The sequence below is a fragment of the Phragmites australis genome, chromosome 19 (genome assembly GCF_958298935.1).
Source record: "Phragmites australis chromosome 19, lpPhrAust1.1, whole genome shotgun sequence".
Lineage (NCBI taxonomy): Eukaryota > Viridiplantae > Streptophyta > Magnoliopsida > Poales > Poaceae > Phragmites > Phragmites australis.
Window position 1 is genome coordinate 18320341 of NC_084939.1, and position 26293 is coordinate 18346633.

Here is a 26293-nt window from a genome sequence, read left to right on the forward strand (position 1 = left end):
CGAATCTACAGTATCTAATACTCCCCGAATATAGATGGTGTATACTAAGAAGGCCTTGATTGCTTATCCAACTCGAGAAGACTAGTATTCATAACAGATTAATCTACTTTGATGACAAGAAGGACTCTCTATCGGCTACGGATGGATAGGAGGTGGTACACCACCCCTATATAAGGCGGGAACCCAGATCCCCTAGGAGAGGCACTTTTTTTCGGCTACTCGAGGTAAGCATCAGGACCTTGATACAGAAGGAACTCGGTGACTTTAGCCCTAGGTTAGACTAGATCCGATATGCTCCTTGTAATAAGTCAGCTACATTGCCTATACTCGAGTGAATACATATATATAATTATCCACACAAGATGTAGGGTATTACTCCAATCGATAGTCCGAACTTGCATACATCGCGTGTGCCTTGGTTCATGCTTGATCTCTGATTCATGAAGGTAGCCCCATTATTTTTCGGACACATTGTTAGGAACAAATCCTCTACAGTTGGTGCGCTAGGAACAAAATCTTGAAGGAGGCATGTGTGGTAATCATGCATCTTGCTGCATCTTGGTTGGAAAAACTTTGCGCCAAGGATTCTATTGGCCGACTACCCTGCATGATGTTTTCAAGCTGGTCAAAAAGTGCAAGAGCTACAAATTTTTTGAAAGGCAGACCACTCGACCAGCCCAAGCTCAGCAAATAATTCCTCTTTCTTGGCCTTTCGTTGTCTGGGGTTTGGATATCCTGGGACCGTTCCTAAGGGCCCAAGGTGGTTGTAAATTCCTAGCTAACGACATGTTCACTAAGTGGATCGAGACCAAACCCGTGGGAAATATAACCGAAGAAGTGGCTAAGAAGTTCATGAGGAGCATAATTATTCGATTTGGTATTCCGTATTAGATAATTATGGATAACGGTAGCCAATTCAGAAGTGGGACTGTCATTGCGCTCTATGAAGAATTTGGCATTAAAACATGTTTCGCCTCAGTAGCTCACACACAAAGTAACAGTCAAGTTGAACGCGCTAATGGTATAGTCTTGCAGGGCATCAAAACCCGAGTCTTCGACAGCCTAAAGGCTTACTCGAAACACTGGGTGAAAGAACTTCCCTCGGTACTATAGGTCATTCGTACTGCGACTAACAGGGCCACCGGTGAAACTCCGTTCTTCTTACTTTATGGAGCAGAGGCAGTGCTCCTGACTGAGTTGCAGTTCGAATCACTGTGAGTGGAAAGTTACTCGGGGGAGGGGCAAGAGCAGTTACTAGTGGATGACATCAATTTACCCAAGGAGTATTGCGATCGAGCATCTATTCGAGCGGCTAAGTATCAACAAGTGTTACGTAGATACCATGGTAAGGAAATCCTGCCCAAGAAACTTGCTGCTGGGGATCTTGTCCTGCAAAAAATGTAAAAACAGGCCCAACGCCATAAGTTATCACCTAAGTGGGAATGACCCTACATAGTAGTCGAAGTTACTTGACCGAGATTAGTAAAATTATCTACTCCAAATGGCGAGATACTCAAGCACTCATGGAATATTGACCAACTCTGAAAGTTTCATTCTTACAAAAGGTAAATTATATCTCTTGCAAACTATGCAGGTTCTACTTCCCCTTGAACTAGTCGAGGAACTGTCTATACTCATCCCTTGGACGGTAGCTGATCGCGTCGAGGATTGGACGTCGGTTAGCATAAGGGCCAGGGAGAGTGGCCAAGGCGAAGACCCTACTGGAGTTGTTGACTGGCACTGACAATACTGAGTGGTCCTTTGCTAGATGCGAAGGCAATCTGGCAGTTGTCGATGGAGAAGACGATGGTACTCTCTCTACCACTGGAGGTTCAGGGGCTTCATCACCGAAGACCTCGTCAGCGACCTAGTCGATGATTTCATCCAGATCACCACCATCTTCATCTCCCTCCTGCATGACTCACGTTGCCGGCTCTTGTGTTGATCGTTCCGTGGCGTCGATGTCAAGGGAACGCCAAAGGTGCCAGGTGAAGGGTTGGCGACCTTCGACGGACATTCTATTATTTCTCCTCTTAGGCATATCGATCGATTCCTCCTCGTCGGAAGAAACAATGAAGATTCTCGGAGAAACCATGGTGAGGGGCCTTAGGGTGAGAGATCCTATCTCTTCACTTTTTGGACCGGCCTTGGGAGACGACGGTGGAGTGGAGGCCATAGCTTCAAGCTCTACTGGACATATAGGGAGAAAGGAGGAAGACGAGGTGAAAAACAAATGGCCTCGAGTCCCCTCTATTTATAGCAGTGGGAACGGGTCGCACTGTACAATCGGAGCCGTCAAGAGATTGTTAGACATCTCACCTAATAAGGCATATGTCGGGTTGATGACAGACAACTACACCTAAGAAGGCATAACGACACAAGAGATTGTTAGACATCTCACACCTAATGGTTAAAAAAGGTTCTAAAGTTCTAGTCGATCCATGTGTGTCCTCTGTAGATCTCATGTCCGAACGCTGGTTAAAAAAGGTTCTAAAGTTTGGAAAAGGCCATCATGTGTTTTATTTCTAGCTTTATAGTAGTCTTTTCCTTATTATTACGGTCTCCTCAAGTAGTGACTCGAGAGCCCTACATCTAACAATTTGTCTAGTTGAATTTTTAGATATCAATGGATATTCGATCAATAAGTCTTAAAGGTGGTCTACACCCCTACGGACCAAGATTGCATCTACTCACGCTAACTCTGTTTCATTGATAAGGAGTATCAACAATGTTTCATTGCAATCATCAAACAAAAGCATACCAAAAATCCTACTACTCGAATAAGGAGAAAGTTTCGGTAATATCTATTTACAAGAACGCCATTTGAAATTCCCATCAAGGGATTTTATGGTCTTGAAAGCACCGTCATGATAGAAAACTTCAGGCACGTCATAATCATACCTGTGGTAAGCTGAGTTCACTCGGCAGAAGCTAAGCTTAAGAGGTCATGCCCAGCAGAATTGATTTTCTTTCACTCAACGAACAACCTCCCATGCTAGTGCCTCCCAAATATGATTACCGAACACGTGGTGGGAAACCAGCATCAATGCATTGTGCTTGAATCAATCATCAATTTGCTCACCAACCTTTAGGAAAAACGAGCGAGATTCGACCAAGAGCAGTCGAGAACCATTCAGACCAGGTTGCCAGATCTCAAACTCGGGCATCGGTTGTTCCAATATCGCCAGAGCTCCCGATGGATCCTCTGAAGCCATTCCATCTAGAAAATCCAAAATACGCCACCAAAACTTGCCACTAGAGATCTGAAACCACCGTGGTGGTCCGTTGATAAGATAAATATGCACTCCCTTTGTCATCTGAAGATGAAAGCACGGCATCCTCAAAACAATGATGATAAATAATTTTTTATCCTTGCACACTGCAAACCCATCCAGGTTCACCCAAAACATAGGAAAGCGATGGGAGATTACAGAACCATCTGGTCACTGGGTTAACTACCCTACCTTTGATCTGACGCCCTCGCTCGATGATGATCAAGTGCCCATTTGAGGCCCCAATCATCACCCAGCTGTCGCTGACTAAACCTCAAAAATGAAGGTCAAAATCTGCTTCACTTCCCAGGCGATGGACCTCCACCAAGAAATATTTATGCACGAATGGTCCTTTTAGGATCCAAGGAGCAAATTCCACCGTTCTACACACTTCACGCCATGAGGAGCAGACACAACAGAAGAAGGTGAAATCTTCTGGATGCTGCAGTTTGTTGGAGATAGTCTCGAGCACCCTCAAAGGCAAAGTCGCATAGTTTGGAGTTTCCGCTATAAGATCCAAAGTGAAAGATGAAGTCTTTGAGTGGAAGGTGAGCAATGGTGTACGAATTTGAAGGGTGAGACTGCAGAGGAGGCGATGAGGCTAAGACAATGATGGTGAAGTTCTCCCCTCAGATAATTAAATAGGCCTTGCTTCAAGATGATATTTGGAAATTGTTTCCGCTTCGGATAAAAATTGTGATGCTCAATCGGCATGAAAAGTGGCATGATGAAGATGTGTGAATCTCTGCACGCCCATCTATATTCCGCGAGCATTAAATTCTCCTATACTCAGTGCTGGGTAAGTAAGAAATTTCTTGGGAATCCAGTATCGAGTCACTTGATGAGAAAGAGTAAAAGCAAGTGTGTAAATCAGACCTAGCACGCTGGGGATGAGTACCATGATGAGGAAAATGTGGGCTGCAAAAGCGCTGTGACTCAAAACCTCTGACATGCGGATCAAAACCATATGAATCATGGTGTGATCTACACCGGGACCACTTCTAGAAGAGAACTAGAAAGCGTCGGAAACCCATGAGTGAGGGCGAGGAAAAGGCTTATGTACATCATAAGAGAAATGATACAAGTTCTGAGTACTCCACTCCCACTCACATCACTCATCTCTCCTACGGCGTAAGCAAAACTCAACTTGGTGACCCTCTCTCTGGCAATAAGTGCAAACATAGCGTCTCTCAGGAATTGGCCTACCGATCACTCTAGAGTATCTCATGGGGCTTTCTCAAGTTGAGGAGCTTTGCTAGGTTGTGGAAGCTTTTTCTTCATAGGTTGTGGCATTGGATTTTTCTTTTTTGGCACAAGCTGTTTGGCATTGATCTTGAATTTTTTACTCTCAATGGTACTGGATGTGATGAAAACAGTCTTACCAATCCAATTGTAAGCCACTCTCTCAAAACCCAAACCTAGAGCTAATACTGCCTTATCCGCACACATCTTGGTCTTGGCCATGATCAAATCCATTTTGCCCTTGCCTTCCGAGCACTTCTTCAGAAGAGAAAGGAGGTACTCATTTTCAGCCATGAGCTTCTGAACTTGCTCTCTTACCTAGTTGAGTTTGTCCTTAAAGGTGATACAGATGGAACAATTTGACTGCATAGCCTTAGAACACCCATCACTCTCCAATCTTGACTCTAACTCCTTAATACAGTTGACTTTCATTTCAACATTCTTTGCGAGTAAAGAGCAATTTTGGCAAGTGCCTAAAACAGTAGGTCTAGACTCCTCAAGAAGCTTCTTCTCAACAGTCTCAAGCTAACTAGCAATTTGAGCATGCAAAGTCTGAAGCTTAGCAAGCTCAGTCACGACAACAACACAACTTTTGAACTCCTCTTCCTCATACGTAGCCCTAGACCTAAGCAACTCAAGCTTATCCAATAAACACTCTAGATTAGACTTGAGTTCCTTAACCTCTCTAGCCGTAGTACGAACCAACCTATCTTGACTAACCAACACATTAGTTAATCGATCTACCTCAACAAAAAGCTGGTCATAAGATGGTTGTACCTCATGTGAATCAGGCTTGAGAGCGTCGTTCTCTCCCTCTATGCAGCATAGGCTGGTGAAGTCCTTGTTCTTCCTCTTGTTCTTCACGAGCTGTTCCTCCACAAGTTCTCATCCTCGCTTGATGAAGTGTTGATGTCACTGAGCTCCGTCACAAAAGCTCGTGAAGTCGTCTTGGCTGCCTTCTTGACCATCTTGTCACAGTTCTTGAAGAAGGGCTTTGTGTTCTTCTAGTGCTTGCCACGGTCGTGGTTGTGATCTTCCTTCTTCTTGAGCTTGGGGCAGTCCGCCTTAAAATGAATGGTGTCACCACAGAGCTCCGTCACAAAAGCTCGTGAAGCCGTCTTGGCTGCCTTCTTGACCATCTTGTCACAGTTCTTGAAGAAGGGCTTTGTGTTCTTCTAGTGCTTGCCATGGTCGTGGTTGTGATCTTCCTTCTTCTTGAGTTTGGGGCAGTCCGCCTTAAAATGAATGGTGTCACCACACTCATAGCAAGCACAAGGACCATCTCTCCTCCGGTCTCGTTGGTTGATGTAGAAGTGGGTGAATTTCTTCATGATCAACACCAGATCTTCATGATTGAGTCCATCTACCTGCTCTTCTATAATGTAGACCAAGGAAGACAAAGCAAAACCACCAAGTGAAGGGTTAGGACAAGAAAAACCATCCACTGCCTGACTGTCACTACTAGATCCTAAAACCAACATCATGTTCTGAGACAAGGGGGTTTTCTAGACCTATCCTAGCAACCTTGGCTATCTTTGTGGACACAAGTCAGGGTATCATAGCTAGATGACTCCTCAATGCTAAAGATCTTCACTTCCCAAATACTACGGTCAAGAGTATAAATAAGTTTGATCGCTCTCTCATGATTAGAATAAGGCAAAACCCTAGTAGATCTAAGATTGCTCACAATCCCATAAAACCTTGCAAACATAGCATCCAAAGACTCTTTGGGACCTTGCACAAACATCTGATATTCCTGATTGTAAGTGCTCTAACACCTAGCCTTAATTTTTTTTTTACCCTCATGAAAGACACTAAGAGTAGACCAAATCTCTCTAGCAGTACGGAGGTGCTGAACCATATCAAACTCATTACTAATCAGATTGGTGAACATGATATTTCTAGCCTTATTGTTGGCTTCGTATTGCTCAATCTGGGCCTGAGAAGTATGAGCAATAGGAATTTAATAGTTGGAATCATTAATCTCCCGTATGCTACTTCATTAGCTTAAGAGATAAGCCTCATGCATACATTCCAGTACAAATAGTCACGACCATCAAAGAATGGGATTTTTCTATTTCTCTCCATTGTCACCTACGAATCACAAAGCCAGTTAAGGTCAATTAGCGACTAAACTTAACTCTGATACCATTTATAGGACCAAGGAAGATGACTAGATGGGGGTGAATAGGAGTTTCATCAAATTCTTGAATGACCTATTCTAATATTTCACCCAACGTGCCTCAAATCAAAAAGCGGAAGCAACAAATCGAGAGAAACAAACCACTCCAAACATCTTCAAGAAAAAACCATAACTCTAATAGATAGATCTGAACCCTAGGTTCCACCGAAGATCAATTCAAGTGTCATAGCTCTCCGAAACTTGCAAATAGATGGGAAACACTTAGACCCAAAGAACTAGGCACCGGGTAAAAAAAACTCTCCGAGTTGATGGATCTAGAGGTGGGGATGGTTCAAAACCAACTCATATATGATTTTTATCCCTGTAGCAACAAGAAGAACAACTCCAACACGGTGGAAAAATTCAGCTCTTCAATAAAAACAAAAATTACCACAAAAACTGAAAAACTTGTAATTATGCAAGGGAGCTAAAAGAGGAAAACTAGAAGGTGATGAACACAAGCATAAAAGTAAACACAATTTTCATTACTTGCAGAGGAACGCCCTATTTTTGATGGATTATAAAGTGTTTTTCTTACAAAGCTCTCACCTAACACATAGGCTAAGCTATTATCTCGCTCTCTTCTAAAACCCTAGAACTCTCTCCCAAATGCTCTCAAATGGCTGACTCAAGTAGGCTATCAGCCCCCTCCCCTATATTTATAAGCCTTTGGGGGTTTTCTTACCCCCTAAGTTTCCTAGATTCCTTTCTTGCCCTAAGTTTTATAGATATTTTGCACTCCAAGCAACCTAGCTTCCTTGCTAGCCAAAGAATCTTCCCGATGATCACATGTGTACTCTGTCTTGCGATTTGGACCACCGACAAGTCTCTTCCACTCCCGATCCCTTATGCTGCCTTGTCACTTGCACTGACATCTATTTCGCTTGACTTTGTCAATATGCCATCTTCATCCACCTTCTCATGCTTTTCTTGCTCTCCACATGTATAGTATGATCATCCTTGACTCCGTCTGGCCTCCTTGATTATCCGGCACCAAGCACCCTGCTTAACCCTGATCATTCCGTCATTGACCATCAAGTTGTATCCATCACCTACATATCACAAGACAAGCACACACGTTTCTTGAACTCTATCTCCAATTAGTCAAAATCAAAATTCTCTGTCGAAAAGCTCATCATAGGAAATCGTGAACACCGGATGTTCCGGTGTGTACAGTCTCTGATCACCAGATCATCCGGTGTGTACACATATTCCCTCTACCGAAAACCTTCTGAAAAAAGCTCTAGTGAAGCCTCTAGTGTACACTCCTTCTGAGCACCGGACCATCCAGTGTGTACAACTCTTCTCTCCATCAAACCAAAGGAGATCTCCTGAAAAATACTCTGGTGAAGCATTCGGTGTTCACACCTGCTCATCACCAGATCATCCTGTGTGTACAACCACCAGACAAGCATTGTAGTATCTATTGGAAAATAGTCCGGTGTGTATTTCTCTTTTATACCGGATCATCTGGTGAGTTCTTCGATTTTCACTTCTGCGTTGAAATGCTCTGGTGTGAAATCTTCAATGGACCATCCGATGTGTATAATTTCTCTAACGTCAGATTATCCCGTGTGTACATTTTCCTGGCTTAGAAGCAAAAACTCTAACTCCCATTTTTGTCCTATTTTGGTTAATCATAATCAAAATCATACATAGTCAAACTCATGTAAACCAAACTCAACTCAATATAGACTTTATCAATAACTTATTACATATAAATTAAAGTACATATTTATTTGGTTTCTCACGACCCAATGTTTTAGAAGTAGTTGTGTTGCAGTCTGCAAGTACAATCATGATTGAAATGCATCGCTACTGACTGTAAATAATTCATGACTCATTGGAAAAAAAGGATTAAACATATTACAGCGAACATAGTTCTGTGCTGACACACCTTACAAGCATACTAATGCAGAACTAACCATCTGGGCGTCCTAGACGCGAATCTCTGGAACATGCTGCATCTTCTGGTGCATCCCATTCGTGTGCCACTGAGTCCTGAAGTCGCCATGCAGGTTCAACAGCCAGAGCTTCTTGAGGGAGAGAAGGGATTCTATTCCTTTAGGGACCTTATCCAGTTGCACCAGTGACACGATGTACAATCCTTCAATGCATGGAAGAGCCTTATCCCCGATCTCCAGCTGCTTGACGTCAGGCATTCGCTTCAAAACGAGTCTCTTCAGGTGAGGGAAGCACCCTGCAGAAAGAACCAAAGTGCTTGCACTGTCCACCCTGTTAAGACTTAGATAGGTAAGATTTGGCACATGTGGTGAGAGCACCCCCAATGGATCTTCCCCAAGTTGACACCAGCTTAGCGCTAAATATTTGAGATGTTCCCCATGGTTGCGAAATATTGGGCACTCCAGTGTCCTAGCAGCCCACCGCCCCCTTACAATTAGTCTGTGGAGCTTGGAAATCGGTTCGAAGGCTTGGAGGCAAAGTGTCTCATTCACATCTGCTGCGGAGATAAGCAGGCTGGAAAGAAGTGGCATCTTTGAAAGGGCCTCAAAAAAGTTTGCACAATCAGCAGCACTTACATTGTCGACCCAAATGCTTCTAAGCTGCATCAGTTTCTTCAGTTGTTCAGCCAAGTCTTTGCTCGCTTGTACTGTCTCAAGTGTCTGCAGTTCTTCCAAGTTAGACAGCCCTTTAGGTGCTTCCACTCCGATGAAGTATCTGAACTCTGACTGCTTCTCATCAGCAAATCTGTCAGCCAAAAGGTGCCGTAGCTTCTTCACCTTAACAATGCCTCGTGGTAGCTTCTCTATCTGGGTTTGCTTGATGTCCAGAGTGTGGAGGTTGAAGAGCTTCTCAATGGATTCTGGGAGTGACTTGACTTTGGTGCGCCTTAACCCAATATACCGTAGGTTAAAGAGATTCCCTATAAATGCTGGAACCTCAGTGATCTCAGAATCTTGCAGCTCAAGAACACTCAAATAGCTTGATTGAGACAAAATTGATGATACCATGTCAGGAGAGGTTGAAACTATTCCATGAGCCACAAGACTTCTAAGACGTGGAAATTTTTTAACCTTAGGTGCAGTATTACCTTTCCACCCACATAATGACAAGCGACGAACATTATTGTCCACCTGTATCATTGCACCATAATCGTTTGCAGAATCAAACTTCTCTTCTTTGGCAACAGAAAGTGCCAGGTCCCGCATAATATCATGCATCTTGCAAGTGCTAACCCTGCCAAGCTCATCATAGTCCACAACTTCAAGCATATTGCGGTGGATCAGTTCCATGAGATTTCCCTCAGCCACCTCCTCTGGTGTATTCTTTTCTTTGCTCAGAACAAAACCTTCTGCAACCCACAGCCGAACAAGGCTTTCCCGTGACATGGGGTAGTCTTCAGGAAACAAGCTGCAGTACAAGAAGCAATTTCTGAGGTCTCCAGATAGGTCATGGTAGCTTAGATTTAAAATTGCTCGGACATGATCATTGTTCGATAACTCACTCCGAAGCTGATTGCATGTTTGATTCCAAATGTTTATTTGTGGTCTTGACGACAACAAGCTGCCTATTATAACAATTGCTAGCGGCAGGCCTTGACACCTATCCACTATAGATTTAGCAATCACCTCAAGGTCCTTGGGGCATTTGTGGTCCTTCGTGTTGTAAAAAGCCCTTCTGCAGAAAAGGTCAAATGCATCAGGCCCACCCAATGGTTGGAGCTCAAGGTGACGGTTGGAAGAAGCGATAGCGCCAACATGGTCCTTTCGCGTCGTAATGACGATGCGACTTGCTTCGAGATTCTGGAAAGCATCATGTATTTTGAAGTATACTTCTTGCTCCCATACATCGTCCAATACAATCAAACATTTCCTATTTTGGAGTTTTTTCTTTATTTCTTCTTTCAAGTCATGTACATCCATTTTGTCAATTTCTATTGGTGTTGGTGGTACCATATGCCCAATCTTCCAGAGTATCTTCTTCAGCAGAGCATCCACCGTGTAGATCTGTGACACGACGATCCAAGCATGCACAGGGAAGTTGACCTTTTCACGTTCATAAACATTTGTGACCAGCGTAGATTTTCCCAACCCACCCATACCAGAAACTGTTATTACGGTGCTATCCGGCTCTTCGGAGTACAGCCATCCAGTCAGCAGTCTCCTATTTTCTTTAATTCCTACTAGATCATCGTCTTTGACAAATTCAGGGAAGCAATCTTGGGACCGCTGTCTTTCAATATCGGCGAGTTGGTCAGGAACAAGCTGGGATTGCTGCAACCACTGATCCTTCATCTGAAGAACTTGTTGAATATCCTCTTCTATCTCAGCTAGCTCATCAACAATTTCACTGAAAACAATGACATAATGGGTACCCTTGATGAAGAACTTCTTCAGGAACCCTTCTTCCTCCAGTTGAAGAACATGGTATGAGTATTTGTCCACTACATCTTCAACACGATAGGCCACCTTCCGGACCTCCCCAATCCAACTCTTGACAGACTCATCTGTGAGGTAGACTGTGCCTATCTGTCTAATAGTATTGCTCATAAATATCAGTTTCATCCTTATTTGATCGACCTTCCGTGGCAGTTCCTTCAGAGCATGTACTTTTTCAGACAACTTATTTATGATAGCCTTGGCAGTTTCATTTCCTACAATGGAACCAGTCTTCGTGACAGCAAGGAGCACCGCTTCTGCCATTTGTGCTGGACAACAGAGACACACAGCGTGTTACATTGTATGGAAAACAAATTTCAACCAAAAGACACCAGCTCAACTCATGCAATCACTCATAGGTAAAGTGATTTTCTCCCCTGGTCCCCTTTGTTTTTCTACTCTGCCTCATTGTTTCTTTAAACGGGATTTTACCTCCATAGAACTTACAGCATATATGACGTGACACTTTAATACATGAAGTATCAGGTACCAGTACCAGATATTATTCCTAAATGACCAAATGGGCCTCATCTAATAGAATTTGGCAAAGATAAGAGGAGTTTGTCTCATGTGCCTGAAGAGGCAGTGAAACTATCAAGTGTAAGTAGGTCGTATTTCTTCGAGTTTATCTATAAACATGTATCAAGTACCAGCACCCAAATACAAAAAATTTGCGCAACTGGATTGCATTAAAAAAGCTCGGATCAGGGTAAAATCGTATAGAGCTACTTGGCTGGACGCTTGGACAGAAGATCCAGTTGTTACCCATTTTCTAGGTATCTGCAACTGTGACTTATTTGTTTATTTGCTTGTATGTTTCCTGGATGTTAATCAGATGTGGGAAATCATGTAATGACTACGAATTGATCCCTGTACTAGTTGAGGGCAACATTCCCCAAAGCAGCTACCGGACCAAACACAGTTCATATTGTAATACCCGGGTCAGTATTTCTAATTTTGACCCGTGTAGTATAAGTGTTCCGGTATGATGGGTTCAATACAATTTTAATAGTTTAAATATGTTTGAACCCGCTAATATGTATTACCTGTACAAATTCATATGTTGACCACGGGACCGCGAGGAGTGCGGATTTTGACTTTTTGATCTGTTACTCGGATAGACGATCAGAGATCGCAGATGCGTAGATCTCGATGAGACAATTCCATTTTTCTATCTAACGTCCTAATTAAACACTTCATGAATCCGTAACGAGCCCAATAAATCTAGATCATTGGATGGGAGAAAAATAAAAAAACAAGAATAAGGCCGGGGATTGGTCACCACCCCGATCCCCACCCATTTCCCCTGACCGCCACCCGCCGACCACACCTAACCCTAGAACCTGCACGCCGCTGCCACTTGCACCTCCTCTAGCCGCGTCGGCTGCTTTGCCCAGCCTTGTGTGGCCGCTGTCGGCACGTGGGGAGGGGGGCAAGGCTAGGGGGAGCTAGGGCCATAGAGTATAGGGCGGGACAGGCAAGGAGAAGAAGAAGGATAAGCAAGAGAGAAGAAGAAGAAGAAGAAGAAGATGAAAGAAGGAAGAAAAGGAAGAAGGGAAAATAATGGGATTTTTTGCGAGTTTGCCGGTTTTGGTCATTGATTCATTATCTCCGCTACCAGGGTAATTCGCTAGTTAGACCTTAGATGATCGTGGATTAAATTAGTTATTGTTCTAACGCGAAGGTTTAGGTTTGGTCGATCCATTTAGTGTGTAACGGCTTAATTGGGAATTTTAGGTTTTGGTGTCGGTTTCGCTCATAGGTTTTATATGAAAATTGTAGGTCTCATCGATAGCTTTCTGTTGGCGTTGGTCTTGTTCTTTTTGGTTAAGCGGTTTAGGTCTTTTAGGCTAATCGGTGTTGTTACCGGCGAGAGTTAGTCCATACATTGTTGTTTTGTTCTTCAGTCTTCGACTTAGTTAGAGAAAGTTATCGCTCATCATCATTCAAGCATAGTGGTATGTGTTTCTTTGCAACTCCAGTAATGCATTGTATGTGGGATTTCAGCCGTAGGAAGCATGCATTTATTTTTATTCGGTGTTGATGTGCTTTGGAGCTAAAACATGGTTGTACATGTCGTAGCGCCTCCGATCGTGCTTAGGCAAGCTTTCTTCATCGTCTCTAGTAAGAGGCAAGTAAACGTAGCGGTGGTTGTTATAGCTATGACTTGTTATTTTTACTACCTCCACATGTAAAATGGAGCACACATGATGATCTTAATAAATGAAATATGATGAGTTTTTTTTGCTCTAGCATGATTACTAAGTTAAATAATATTCTTAAAGTTAAATGTGAGTGAAACATTTCTCATTAGTGTGCCGTTGCACATAAGACGACATTTGCTTGTTTGTCTTACATATGAAATTGAAGTTCAAATAATGCGATAGTTATAGCTGTCGAATACAACATACCATATCATAGTATTTATATTTGAGATCTATGCCTTCACGATGTTTTACATAGAGTAGGTTGATTGCTTGTCTTTTGTTCTCATGGGAGAGATGATGTTCAGAATATGTAGTTCTAAGTATTGTTAAAATGAGCATGCCATAACACTTGCATATCAATTGCATCTTTATGGTAGAATTCGATGCAGTTGTGCAATGGGGTGAATCCTTTATATTCTTATTACTATTGCCACATTAAAACGAAACCCACACCTTAAACATCGATGTTATAAGTTATCACAGGTCTAGGTTTAATGCAATGTGATGGCATATGTATGGTTTATGGTGATGGTCACTTGATGATGTTTTGTTACCATTTTCGCTTTAATTGCAGCACATACTTATACTCTTAAAAACTGGATTTGAGCATGTTAATTATTGTTTATATAATGAAGTTTATATGATTCCTCAATCATGAGGTTAAGGAAGTGGAAGGTGCCGTTCTTTCATATTCTTCATATAAATATTCATGAAATAGGCAATTATACTATAAGTTGTGCTGTTTAATTTTGTATGAAGGGGTAAGGGTGAGGAAGAGCATGCCATGTGTATTCATATGCATCTTTACAATGCAACGATATTTTTTCATTGAATTTGTGGGTTGAATGCATCCTTTTGCTTTGCAGCGGCAATGTTGTGTTGGAACTGTTGATTAAATGCATCTTTGAAATATTGTAATACTTATGAAGTAGAATGGTGGGCGAGATAAACCTTGCTGGTTATTCGATTAACTTTCTTCCCTACTTGTTCACGGTCAGTGTCCATGCGTCAATTAAACTTGGGGAGCCAGACTTTGGGGTCTCATGGAATTTTTACTTTGGTTCTTGATGCTTTATTATTCATGATGTTCTAGGATGAAGTTCAATTTAATGGCTTGTTACGCGTTATAGCTATAGTGATGTCAATACCCACATTTTCTTTTCATAGGGGTAAATTTTGGATAAATGTTGTCAGTAATTTACTCATATGTAGTCTTGAATCGTAAATCATTTTAGCATGGTACTCAAGTCGGTGGTGCTACCTTCTGCTTGAGCTTAATATGATGTTCTTATTTATTTTATCTATATCCTGAGATTTATATGATGTTATTATTGATGTTATCTATAATTTGATATTTATATAATGTTCTGATTGGTAATGAAATCGAGATATGTTTAACCCTTATGTTTAATCAGCTTGTAGTTTAAATAGATCATTATAGGAGTTTGCTTCGTGAGATTTTCATCTCACTGTTTTATCTTTTTCCCCATGTTTGCCTCGAGCTGACGAGCATTACGATGTGTAGTAGCACGTCGTTTGCATGGTAACCACCATCTTTCATCTTTTATGTTGCGTTATTTGTTCAGCAACCATTAGTCGTTATTGTATGGTTGTATTGTCACAGTGTGGATATATGTTTGATGCATGTTCCGCTTGTTAAGATGCTTATTGTTGTTAGTGTGATTATGTATATTTATCTTCTCTATGTTGATGTGCCAGTTAAACCTTAAATTACAGAACATGTGCTGCTGAATTTTTTTAGTTTGACATGCTTGTAGGGTAGCTTAGTAGTATTCTAAGCTTATGGTTGTCTCCGGGGTGTTACATTGTAAGCCTTTGTGTTACACATATGTAATCAAGAAAATGAACCGTCAATCGGCAAGACAGCGAACATAAATCTAGCTTAATAGGATTGCTCGGATTCCTATTGTCCATCAAACATATCTGAGTCCCTGGATTTTTGGAGTGGCAATTTTTGGAGCGGTGAACATAAATCTAGCTTAATGGGGGAGTAGAATTTACGGAGCGATGATTTTTAATTCCCCAGATTTTCCGCGTTCGTGTCCTTTGGTGCCGTCTCCCCGTCGTTCCTACCTCTCGGCAGAATCAATCTTCAGCTTCAGTGACGGGTTGGGCACGTACTCGAGGAAAGAGCTGCGGTTGGCTTCTTTGGTCATGGTGAGAACCCAATCCAAAGCCAAGATTGCCGCCCGTTGTCTCCTTGGCGGATTTCATCAGGGATGAAGAATTGGGGCCAAAGTTTGGTAAGCATAATCAGCGTCAACCTTCTCCTTTGGTGCAATCCCAGGTGCACCCATAGGTAATGGAAAAAGATACCTTTTGCATCCCTTTTTCTTCAGAAATTCCTGCAACTCGAGAAAGACCGATCGGGCATGATTTGGCTGACATTTTTGGTCAGATTTGGGCGTCGCGGTGGACACCCCTACCTCTAGTTTCACCTTTTTTCCATTAGTTGCAGACCAACCATTGCACTGGTTCTAATGGTGGGTCGAGATCGTGGCAACAACATCTTCAAAAACCATCAAGCTGGCTGCGGTGAAGGCTGTTCCTCACGATCAACTGGTGGTGTGGTGTTGGGGCCTCCTAGCAGGCCTTACCAAGCGGCGCCAAACCGACTGCTCACGAAGAATGCTGGGTGAGCAGTCACTCAATAGACGTTGGCTCCGGTCTACCAATCTCTATTGTCTGCCAATTCATCTGGCACTCTATGTGGCTTTGGTGTGCAGTCCAGTCCAGGTGCTCCTCATGGCGGGCTCTTCACTTTTGGTGCCTCAAGTTCCCAGCAAGCACCGGCCGAAGGGGCGCAACATCGACCACGCATGGCCGGCATAGGGCGTGGTCAAGGAAAACCCCCTGTCACAACCTTTCTAGCGACCTCAAACACCGGAACATGGGAGGACCATGTTGCGGTACCGCCATCATCAATGCCAGAAAATGAAGTCGCAATTGGCCCATCAAAGACAAAAAAAAAGCCATATTATTTCTAGTGCAAGACCAAGGGGCATACTTCGAAGCAGTGCATGGCGACTTTGTACTGTGAGATATGTGACAAAAAGGATCATCTACCCGCCAAATGCCCGTTGCTCTGGCTGCCCAAACCAAATGCTTCGCCCTTTGGGTTTGGAGGTATCAAACTGGGCTTCTTTCAAATCTCTGAGACTGGGCATAGAGGAGTTTAGCCTCTGTTGACTCTGACGGCTATTATCACTGTCTCGGGAGGCAAGGTAATAGCTGAGGTAATTCAACATGAGCATAGAGGTCTAGTCCGATTAGACTAGAAATGGGAAGTAATTCCAAAGGGGATGGATACTTTTCTTGTGGCTTTCCCTACATCGGAGGAGCTTCATAAGATGATCAAAGTTGAATTCCGCCTTAAAACATATGGGGTAACACTCTCTTTTGGAGAATGGTTGTCGTCCGATGTGCCATCACCACACTACCACCTCGACAAAGTCTGGGTACATGTCTCAGGAGTACCGCCTACGTATCAACACTATTTAGCCATCTGGGCTATTGGTATAGTGCTTAGTGTTCTGCAGGATATTAACATGAAATGCCTTCAACAGTGAGGTATAATTCGTATGCAGGAGGCTATGATGGATGCTAAAATGTTACTAGTTAAAACAGACATTGTGTTCGGCCTTGATGGGTATGAAGTCACATTTTCTCTCGAAGAATCGAGTTTTGTTCTTGATGATGGATCAAGAAACCCCCAACTGATGGGGATTTCAATGATGATGAGGATGATCTACTCGATGACAACAACAACCATACCAATGGGTCGGATAAATAGATAGAAAAAGAAAAAGAATGAATCTTCCACTGCTAATAAAACAAATATTGGCTCTATTCCTATGTAGGTGGCCAAGTTTGTTTTGGAATTTCCATTCAACACTCCTCTGGCTTAATGTTTAAAGCCATCTCAGTAGTTGGGTTCTAGGGGATGCTCTGAATTGCTTCCTGCAACTTTCCTAGAGGTGCTTAGCCACATCTTGGTAACACTTGTCAATCCAAAATGGCATACAAGTTCTGCACCACAGTGCAGCAAAGCTAGAAGCCATGCCTTCTCTACAGCTGCTCATATACCGGTTGTGCATGCTCCCATCTTGACCGCAAATCTGGCTGTTACCAGCCTCTCTGACGAGCACCTCCTCGCTGACCACAGCCAGGTGGGCGGGCGACCGAGTGGGGTGGACTCGGATGGTGCGCTGGCCTCGAGTTAGACGGGGGAAATAGAGTGAGCACGCATGGCTACTAAAGAAGGAGAGCATAACAGTAAGTCGAGACTTTGTGTGGGCATACTCGGCTCCCAGTCTGCATCGTCGACACATCGCTTCACACACTCACATGCGTCCCAGGTCTTTGAAGATTCTCAGCCCGCCATGATAGCCTCCCAGGTGGCACCTGAGAGCCTACGCTGCAGCATGGTCTACTCACCAGATGTCATCGTTGTGGCGAACGAAGATACAATGGTGAAAGTCATGAAGCGGGCCACTGCCTGTAATCTGGATGCTCCTGTGAAGGATGGGACGATGGCTGACTTCACCAAGTCACCACTCTCGGCTACTCCCTCACGTGATACTCATTCAGGTTTTCCACAATCTAATTCTGCTATTACAATTGCTTCCTTACCTGATGATAGATTTACTTCAAATTTGAGTAATATAGGTGTTTCTTTGGGTACTTGTAGTAATGAAATTGCATTATCTATCAATGTCTTGAAACATGTAGAGGTAGATAGAAAGAAGTTAGCACCAAATTTCAAATCAACAAATAAATCTCCAACAAATGGTTTCACAAAAGAGATTAATCCCTTTGACAGAAGTGATGATGAGGACACTAAACCTGACGGTACCCTACTCTCTCACTTGATTAAAGATGTGTCGGAGGTTGATTGGGATGAGGCGGAGCTAGGCACAAAAATTTGTGACCTTATGGCTACTGCTAGAAATTCCAAATCAGCATCTAAGAAAAAAGGGTGAAAGGCCCCGAACAGTAACAAGAAATCCAATAAAAATGTTTCCCAATTTAAGGCATCTTCTGGAATAGTAAAGGTCCCGCTAAAATTCGGTTTGTTGCTGATGGTATTAGGGAACATAATTTGGATTTTGTGGCCCTTTTAGAAACAGGGAAGAGAGATATGTCAAAAATAAATCAGGCTCGCCTTTCTGATGGTGCTGACTTTGTTTGGCATTGTCCCCCTCCTCGTGGTAGATTTGGAGGCATTCTCCTCGGGATTAATGCGTCCACTCTAGATTTGTCTATTATTGCAGGGGGGATTTTTTGTTAAATTTTATATAAGCAATAAGATCGACAAATTTAAATGTATCCTTATGGCGGTCTACAGACCAGCACAGGATGACTTCAAATCTAGCTTCCTAGTGGAGTTAGTGCATGCCTGCCAGTAGAACTACCTCCCAACCATGATTGGCGGGGATTTCAATATCCTGAGGAATAGCAGTGAGAAGAATAACAACAGGTATAATGATCGTTGGTCTTTTCTGTTCAATGTTGTTAGTGATAGCTTTGATCTTAGAGAAATTGATTTCACAGGTCATCAATTCACTTGGGCAAATTTTCTTCCTAATCTAACTTATGAAAAGTTAGATAGAGTTCTTATGTATACAGAATGGGAGTCCAAATATCCATTGGGAGTCCAAGTACACACTCTGGACAGAGGTGTTTCAGACCGCACGCCCCTATTGCTTGATACTGGAATGACGACTTTCCTAGGGAACTGAAGGCTATTCAAATTAGAACTTAGCTGGTTCACTCGGGATGATTACCATGACCGTGTGGTGGAAATTTGGAATACGCCGGTAAAAGGATGTAACCAAGCCCAACGATGGAATAACAAGATGAACGCTTTGCGCAGACATTTACGAGGTTGGGCGGCCCATACTAGTGGTACTTACAAACAAGAAAAGTCCAACCTTCAGTCCATTGTAAATGATTTGGGCATTGCTACCGAGGTACATGGCCTGACTGACATTGAGAGAGCAGTTGACTCAATCTAGAGATCGGTTGGCCAGACTTCTTCATGAAGAAAAACTCAAGATGTACCAGCGTGCGAAGGTGTCGATCGTCTTGCTAGGTGATAATAATACCAAGTACTTCCAGATGGTTGCCAATGGCAAACATTAGAAGATACATATCTTTTTCCTAGAGAAAGATGAAGGCAATATCGAAGGCAAGACCGCTCTTAAGGTCTATATTACCAATTATTATAAGACCTTGTTTGGGCTGTCAGAGGATAATTCCTTCTCTCTGGATGAGTCTAGGAGTGAGGATGTCACTCAAGTCTCAGAGGCTGAGAATGAATTCCTTACGGCTCCATTCACGGAGAAGGAAATTCGAGATGTGGTTTTCGACATGGAACACAATAAAGTTCCCAACTTGGATGGGTTTCTGGTAGAATTTTACCAGAGATTCTAGGATGTTATCAAGTTTGACTTGATGAATTTATTCCACAAATTATGTGGGTCAACTGCTGTTGTTTAGCCTCAACTTTGGGGTAATAACACTGCTACCGAAAATCAAAGAGGCAAATCGAATCCAACAATACAGTCCAATTTGTTTGTTGAATGTCAGCTTCAAGATTTTCACAAAGGTAGCCACAAATAGGATTAATTCTGTTGCGAATCGGGTGGATAGTCCAACTCAAACTGCGTTCATGTGAGGACAAAATATCCTAGAGGGAGTTAGCATCTTACATGAAACAATACATGAATTACATAGAAAGAAAATGAGTGGTGTAATTTTTAAGGTTGATTTTGAGAAGGCCAATGACAAGGTCAAATGACCCTTCCTACTTCAGACCCTACGGATGAAAGATTTCTCACCCAAGTGGATTTCTTAGATTAAGACTTTCGTTTTGGGAGGTAATGTAGAAATTAAGGTGAATGATGACCAATAAAATCGATGAGCTCGACAAAAAAAATGTGGGAATAAATCTACTAACACTGAATGAGGTGGCCTTTAAGCATTACCTTAATGAAAGGCTCGCACATTTACTGCGAGAAGAAGAGCTAAAATGGTACTAGCGTGTTAAGGTGAAGGAGCTACTAGAGGGTGATAATAATACTAAATATTTCCAATTAGTAGCCCACGGTAAGCACCGAAAGCAATAGGTATACAAATTAGAGGATTAGAATGGCAACTATATTAGGGAAGCTAAACTCAAAAAGTAAACTCAAGCCGGAGCATAGTAATTTTGCAATGGATGAGTCATGCATAAATGATATACCCCACGTAAGTGAAGAAGAACATGATATCCTTACAACACCCTTTAATGAAGAAGAGGTAAGGTATGCGATTTTTCAGATGGAACATGATAAGGCTCCAAGCCCTGATGGCTTCCCGGCTAAATTTTATCAGGTATTTTGGGAAGTGACCAAGGGTGACCTCATGGTATTGTTCTCTAATTTCCACCAGGGGCAATTGGTCATATATAGCCTTAATTTTGGGGTCATAACACTTATCCAAAAAAAGAAACTTTGAAGATCCAAGAGTACCGTCTTATATGTTTGTTAAATGTCAGCTTTAAGATATTTACCAAAGTGGACACTAACATGATAGGTACCATGGTGGAAAAGGTAATAAAGCCTACACAATGCTAGGACAAAACATAATGGAGGGAGTAATAATCTTACATGACCCATCCATGAACTACATAGGAAGAAACAAAATGGTTTATCTTAAAAATTGATTTCGAGAAAGCCTATGATAAGGTGAAACGATCCTTCCTTCAACAAACCTTGTGAATGAAAGGATTCTCCACACAATGGTATGAATGGATACAAAGCTTAGTGTTGGGAGGATATGTAGGAATTAAGGTCAATGATGAGTTTGACCCCTACTTTCAAACTAACACAGGATTGAAATATGGTGACTCTCTATTGCCCATCCTTTTTAATATTGTAGCATATATTAATATCCAGAACAAAAAGTGATGGACAAATAATAGGAGTGGTTCCACATTTGGTAGATGATAGTCTATCAATACTGCAATATGCGGATGACACCATCGTTTTCATGGGCTATAATTTGGAACGTGCTAAAAATATGAAACTCATCCTATGTGTGTTTGAGCAACTCTCAGGATTGAAAATAAACTTCCACAAAAGCGAGTTGTTCTGTTATGGAGAGCAAAGGAATGCAAGAACAATATGCACATTTATTTTTGGTGCAATACTAAAATATACCCTTTTAAATACCTTTGTATTCCAATGCATCACCGAAAATTAAGAAATAGTGATCGGAAGGGGTTGAAGAAAGGTTTGAACGGAAGTTGAGCAGTTGAAAATGGAAGATGATGTCAGCCGGAGGCCAGTTAGTGCTTCTAAATTCGGTCCTCGATAATCTTCCTATTTTCATGATGTCATTCATCGAGATCCCACGTGAAGTCCTAAAAAGGTTGTATTACCTCTTATCTAGGTTCTTTTGGTAAGGGGATAATCACAAGAAAAAATATAGACTAGCACGTTGGGATATTCTGTGCCAACCCAAGGATGGGGGGTGGGGGTGGAAATTACCAACCTTTTGGTAAAAAGAAAATCTATTTCTTAAGCAAATGGCTCTTTAAGCTACTTAATGAGGATAGGGTTTGGCAACAACTGTTCAGGAATAAATATCTTGACTCCAAAGCGGCCACTTAAGTCCATAGACAACCAGGAGACTCACACTTCTGGTCTAGCATTATGAAGATTAAAAATGATTTCCTCAAATGGGGTCTGTTCAAGTACAGAATGGGAAGAAAATTCGGTTTTGGAATAATATTTGACTAGAAAAATGCCCACTAAGTCAACAATTTCTCTTGTTGTACAATGTGGTGAGACATAAACAAGTCACAGTCGCATACCTCTTAATTTATCCTTCCATCGACCGGTCACAGGGGACAAACTAAATAAATGGCAACAATTAATGTTGCAACTTGTTAATATTCAACTCTCTAATGATAGAGACATCTATAGATGAGAACTACATGGGAAGGGACAATTTACAGTCCAGTCGATGAACAAACAAATGCTCAACCACCCCATCAGCACCCCTAACATGTGGTTATTTTGACTAAAGATAACCTGGTCAAAAGAAACTGGAAGGGCGGCCTCAAGTGCTCTTTTTTAATTATAATGAAAATATCCAGCACCTTTTCTTTGAATGATCCTTGGTTAAGATAATCTAGTATATTGTCATAATAGTCTTAGGGATTAAGAAACTGATGAACATTTCACATATGATGGATACTTAGTTACGAGAGATAGGAACCAAGAAAAAGAGAAGAATCTTAGTTGGGGTGCCGACCATTTTTGGGGGCTATTTGACTTTGTCGTTATGATATAATGTTTCATTAAAAAACAAATATGTCATTCATGCAGGCACTTTTTAGAGGTATTTACTGGCTAAGGTTCTAGAGACTGCTACATAAGAGGACTAAATGGAAGACTTTCTGAAGGCATGTCATGTACTGGAGGTGGTGGCAATGGAGCTTTTTGTCAAGTACGGGTGGTCATGTAGTTATAGATTACAAGCTTTATGACACTTCTATTTTGTTTTATCATATTTTCTCTCTGTATGCTATTGGCTTTATAAGCCAGAATATTGTAATAATTAACTGTTGGCTGTATATATCTCATGATGAAAAAATCGGATATTTTTATCTATTTTCTAAAAAAAAGAATCGAAAGAACCACGTGATGAATTCAAGATCTACATATGCAGAGCTGATGTAAAGACTGAACGAACGGTACTATCTAGAGTCGCAGGCACAACCCAAGACAAGGAGCAAATTAAACTAGGACGGTTGATGCATCCGAGATGAGCTATGTGTTATGCTTAAGCTTTCATGAGTTGCAGGCAAGAACAAGTACGCACCTGCTGTTGATCGCAGTGGGAGGCCTCTCAGGATTGGAGTTTGGAGCTAGCTCACTGGACAGGGACGAGGGGAAGACCAGGACATGGAGATGTAAGGGAGATGTATATGAGCTAGGCTCAAGTCATTGCTTCCTACCACCCCCATTTTATTGGTTAAAAGGTTCTGAATTGTTTTCGAAGACTTCACAAAGTCTCCGGTCCAGACCAACCGGTTAAAAGATTCTCAATTGCCAGTCGCCATTTGCACTACTTTTGTCTGTAAGAGTTTGCCAATAATATTCGACACCAAGTGGGCAGGACCAAGTCCTAGCGAACCACTACTACCATCGGTTGCTTTCAATCAGGACACCCATAATTAGGATGTCTTTAGTGGTTGAAGAACTAATCGGGGATTGTAAAGCCTCCTTTGCAAAATGAATCACACTTCAGACATGTTCTTGTGTAACACCTTTCATGCGACTGTTGTTCTTAGAATGCTCTTTTCAAGTACTCTGTAAATGGGACGGGAAGTGTTGTTAGCAAACAAATTTTCTCTACACACTTTACGAGGCGTTACCATATTTAACTTGGGAAAGTTTAACAATGTTTCGTTAGTTCTTGGTTTCATAACAAGAACGACATGAGACAATCTAAAGATTCGATATTTATTTTCCATCTAATTATACTTCCATTTTATAAGTAGAGTCTAGCCTAGTTGGTAGCAGGTGTGGATGCACACCTCATCAGGCTGATAAAAGGTCACGGGGTTAGGACGGCTTATTTGGTAGCCATGTTCTACTGCATCAATGTTCACTCATGTGATATAAATTTGAAAATATGCATATAGTATTTGGTTTCGCAATTGTGAGGTGATATTTTATCAAAATTTGTGTTTCCCCTCCCGTGCACATATCATCCTTTCCAAAATTGGCCGAGAAGAAGAATTAATCAATTTGTTCGTAGGGTGGTGAAGTCGTCCAAATACAACTCCATCAAACGATATTCAAATTTTGGTGTCCATGCATGCGTTCAATATTTGAAGCATGTATCCATGCCGATGCATGTAGGGATGACAATGAGTCAGTTTGCGTCTGGGTAGAGAAAAATTATGCCCGACCCAAAACCTACCACCCTTAGTCCGATCTCAACCCAAAATAGCAAATAGACGAAAACTGACACTTGAACCTGCACCTGTCGGGTTTCAGGTGCCTATCGGGTTTTCATTACTTCAAGAATTATGTTCTACTCTGTGCCTCTATCTGAGGTTGCTGACACAATTATAAAACCGTATATATCAAGAAAAACAAAGGTTCATCGACAAGTGAAGTTCAGAGAGGTTAGAAATTTGACATATTGATACACAGTTTAGATGGACGATCGGAGACCGTGAATACGTAGAGCTCATAAAAAAACCCATTTGACTATTCAAATACCTCATTTGGATACCGAGTGGAACTGTAGCGAGTCTAATAAATCTAGACCGTTGCATTAATGAAAAAAACACAAAATGGCGGACCGACTTGGTTGGCCACCGCTTAAATGGGCCTCGAGCCCCAACCCAGGACCGACCAAACCCTAGCCCTAGCCCTAGCCACCACAAAGAAATCCTAGTCACCGCCCTTGCCAATTGCCTCTTGCGTCACACCATGCCGCTAGGCCGGTGCCACCGGCTGGCCACTGCCATAGCCTATCGCCACTAGTCAACCTCCATCATTGCCCATCGCCGTCGATCGCCAAAGCTACTGCTTGTCGGTACTGGTTCTGCCCAGTAGAGTTGTGTCGCCTCCTCTCATGCCACCACTGTCTGGGTGGCCGCGCTACCGGTAGCTACCGGTGCTCGCCACTGTCGACGTTGGTGCGCACCGCCGCCATCACTGGGCACTGCTGTAAGTGACTGATGCTAGTTGCTGCAAGCTACAGTACCAAGAAGAAGAAGAAAGAAGGGAGAAAGAAAAAAAGGCAAGGAAAAAGAGAGAGGAGAGGATGAGATCAGGAGCTGGAAGCTAGGAAGAAGATGATAGCTCTAATGTTGGACAATTTTATACCGTTGTTGATTCGAGGCGATGAGAAATTGTTTGTAGGTGATCAACGAAACCTTTCACTAGATGGAACTTGGGTGCAGCACATTGTTTTATGTTTTTGGGCACTGTACGTGCACCATACGAGGATTTGATGTACAGATTAATTGTAGATTTTGCATCATCTTTCATTGCATACCTACTCAGCTGATTTGGATAGCTAGACTAAAAGTTTGGTCTTTGAAAGGATAGTCCTGACAGTCATTGCGATTAGGTAGCGTCGTGGTATTTTATAGATTAGATATGCAAGATGGCCGGACTGGTGTTTCTCCAAAACATCAACAATGTACTACTATTTTCATTCACATTTACTTATCGTTTAGGTCATTGATATGGTTTTTTAACAAACATGTTTTACTATTATGATCAATAACTATCTTTTATTAAAAGTTAATAAAAATTAGATGATGTCAAAGTATTTTTTATAACCAATTTACTATTATCATTTTTATGTGTCAAATTCTAATAGTTTTATGTATATTAGTGATCAAAGTTTTTAAAACTTGACTACACGTATTTTAAAAGAATATCTATTTGAGAACGGAGGTAGTATTTTGTTTAAGCTTTCTATAGAGTACTAGAGCATTAAGGCTTCATTTGACATAGATACAGAGCTGATCAAATCTAGCTTTAAATTTTTTTGAAACTGAAGCTGTAGGTGGATTGAGAGTATTTTGTTAACTCATATGATTTTCATTTTAAACTAAAAATAAAAATTTAAACTATTTTATTTTATCATACAAACCCTAGATTTAGTATAGATTTCAGAGCTAAAACTGTGTCAAATAGGCTCTAATTAAGTTTGTTACGTACTTGAGGAGAATTATACTTGTGGGGAGGTTGGTATCCGAAGCTGTTTCATTAATACGAGTAACAACAGTTGTATTACAATGCCAACTGAGGTTATTTAATAGCAAAATTAAATTATAGCTATAATTAGAATGTTGTTGATAATTTTCTTCAGACATCCAAAGTGATACTACTATTTGCAGAATTTAGTATGGTAGAAAAGTAGCTTCATAATTGTGAAATATGCTGT

The 26293-nt window shown here is 41.8% G+C and overlaps 1 protein-coding gene across 2 annotated transcripts; it reads right to left on the minus strand.

Annotated features, from left to right (window-relative positions):
• Positions 1–8366: 8366 nt before the first annotated feature.
• Positions 8367–23357, minus strand: LOC133900408 (disease resistance protein RPM1-like). 2 transcript variants are annotated; one of them, XM_062341537.1, is made up of 3 exons: positions 23198–23355; positions 22185–22303; positions 8367–11365 (listed from the first exon to the last, which is right to left on the minus strand). In XM_062341537.1, exon 3 carries the CDS (start codon positions 11358–11360, stop codon positions 8634–8636), a length of 2727 nt encoding a protein of 908 aa, XP_062197521.1. In that variant the 5' UTR covers positions 11361–11365; positions 22185–22303; positions 23198–23355; the 3' UTR covers positions 8367–8633. The 2 variants fall into 2 exon arrangements, with proteins under 2 accessions (XP_062197521.1, XP_062197520.1); XM_062341536.1 differs by lacking the exon at positions 22185–22303 and having other exon boundaries at positions 23198–23357.
• Between the last annotated feature and the right edge of the window lie 2936 nt (positions 23358–26293).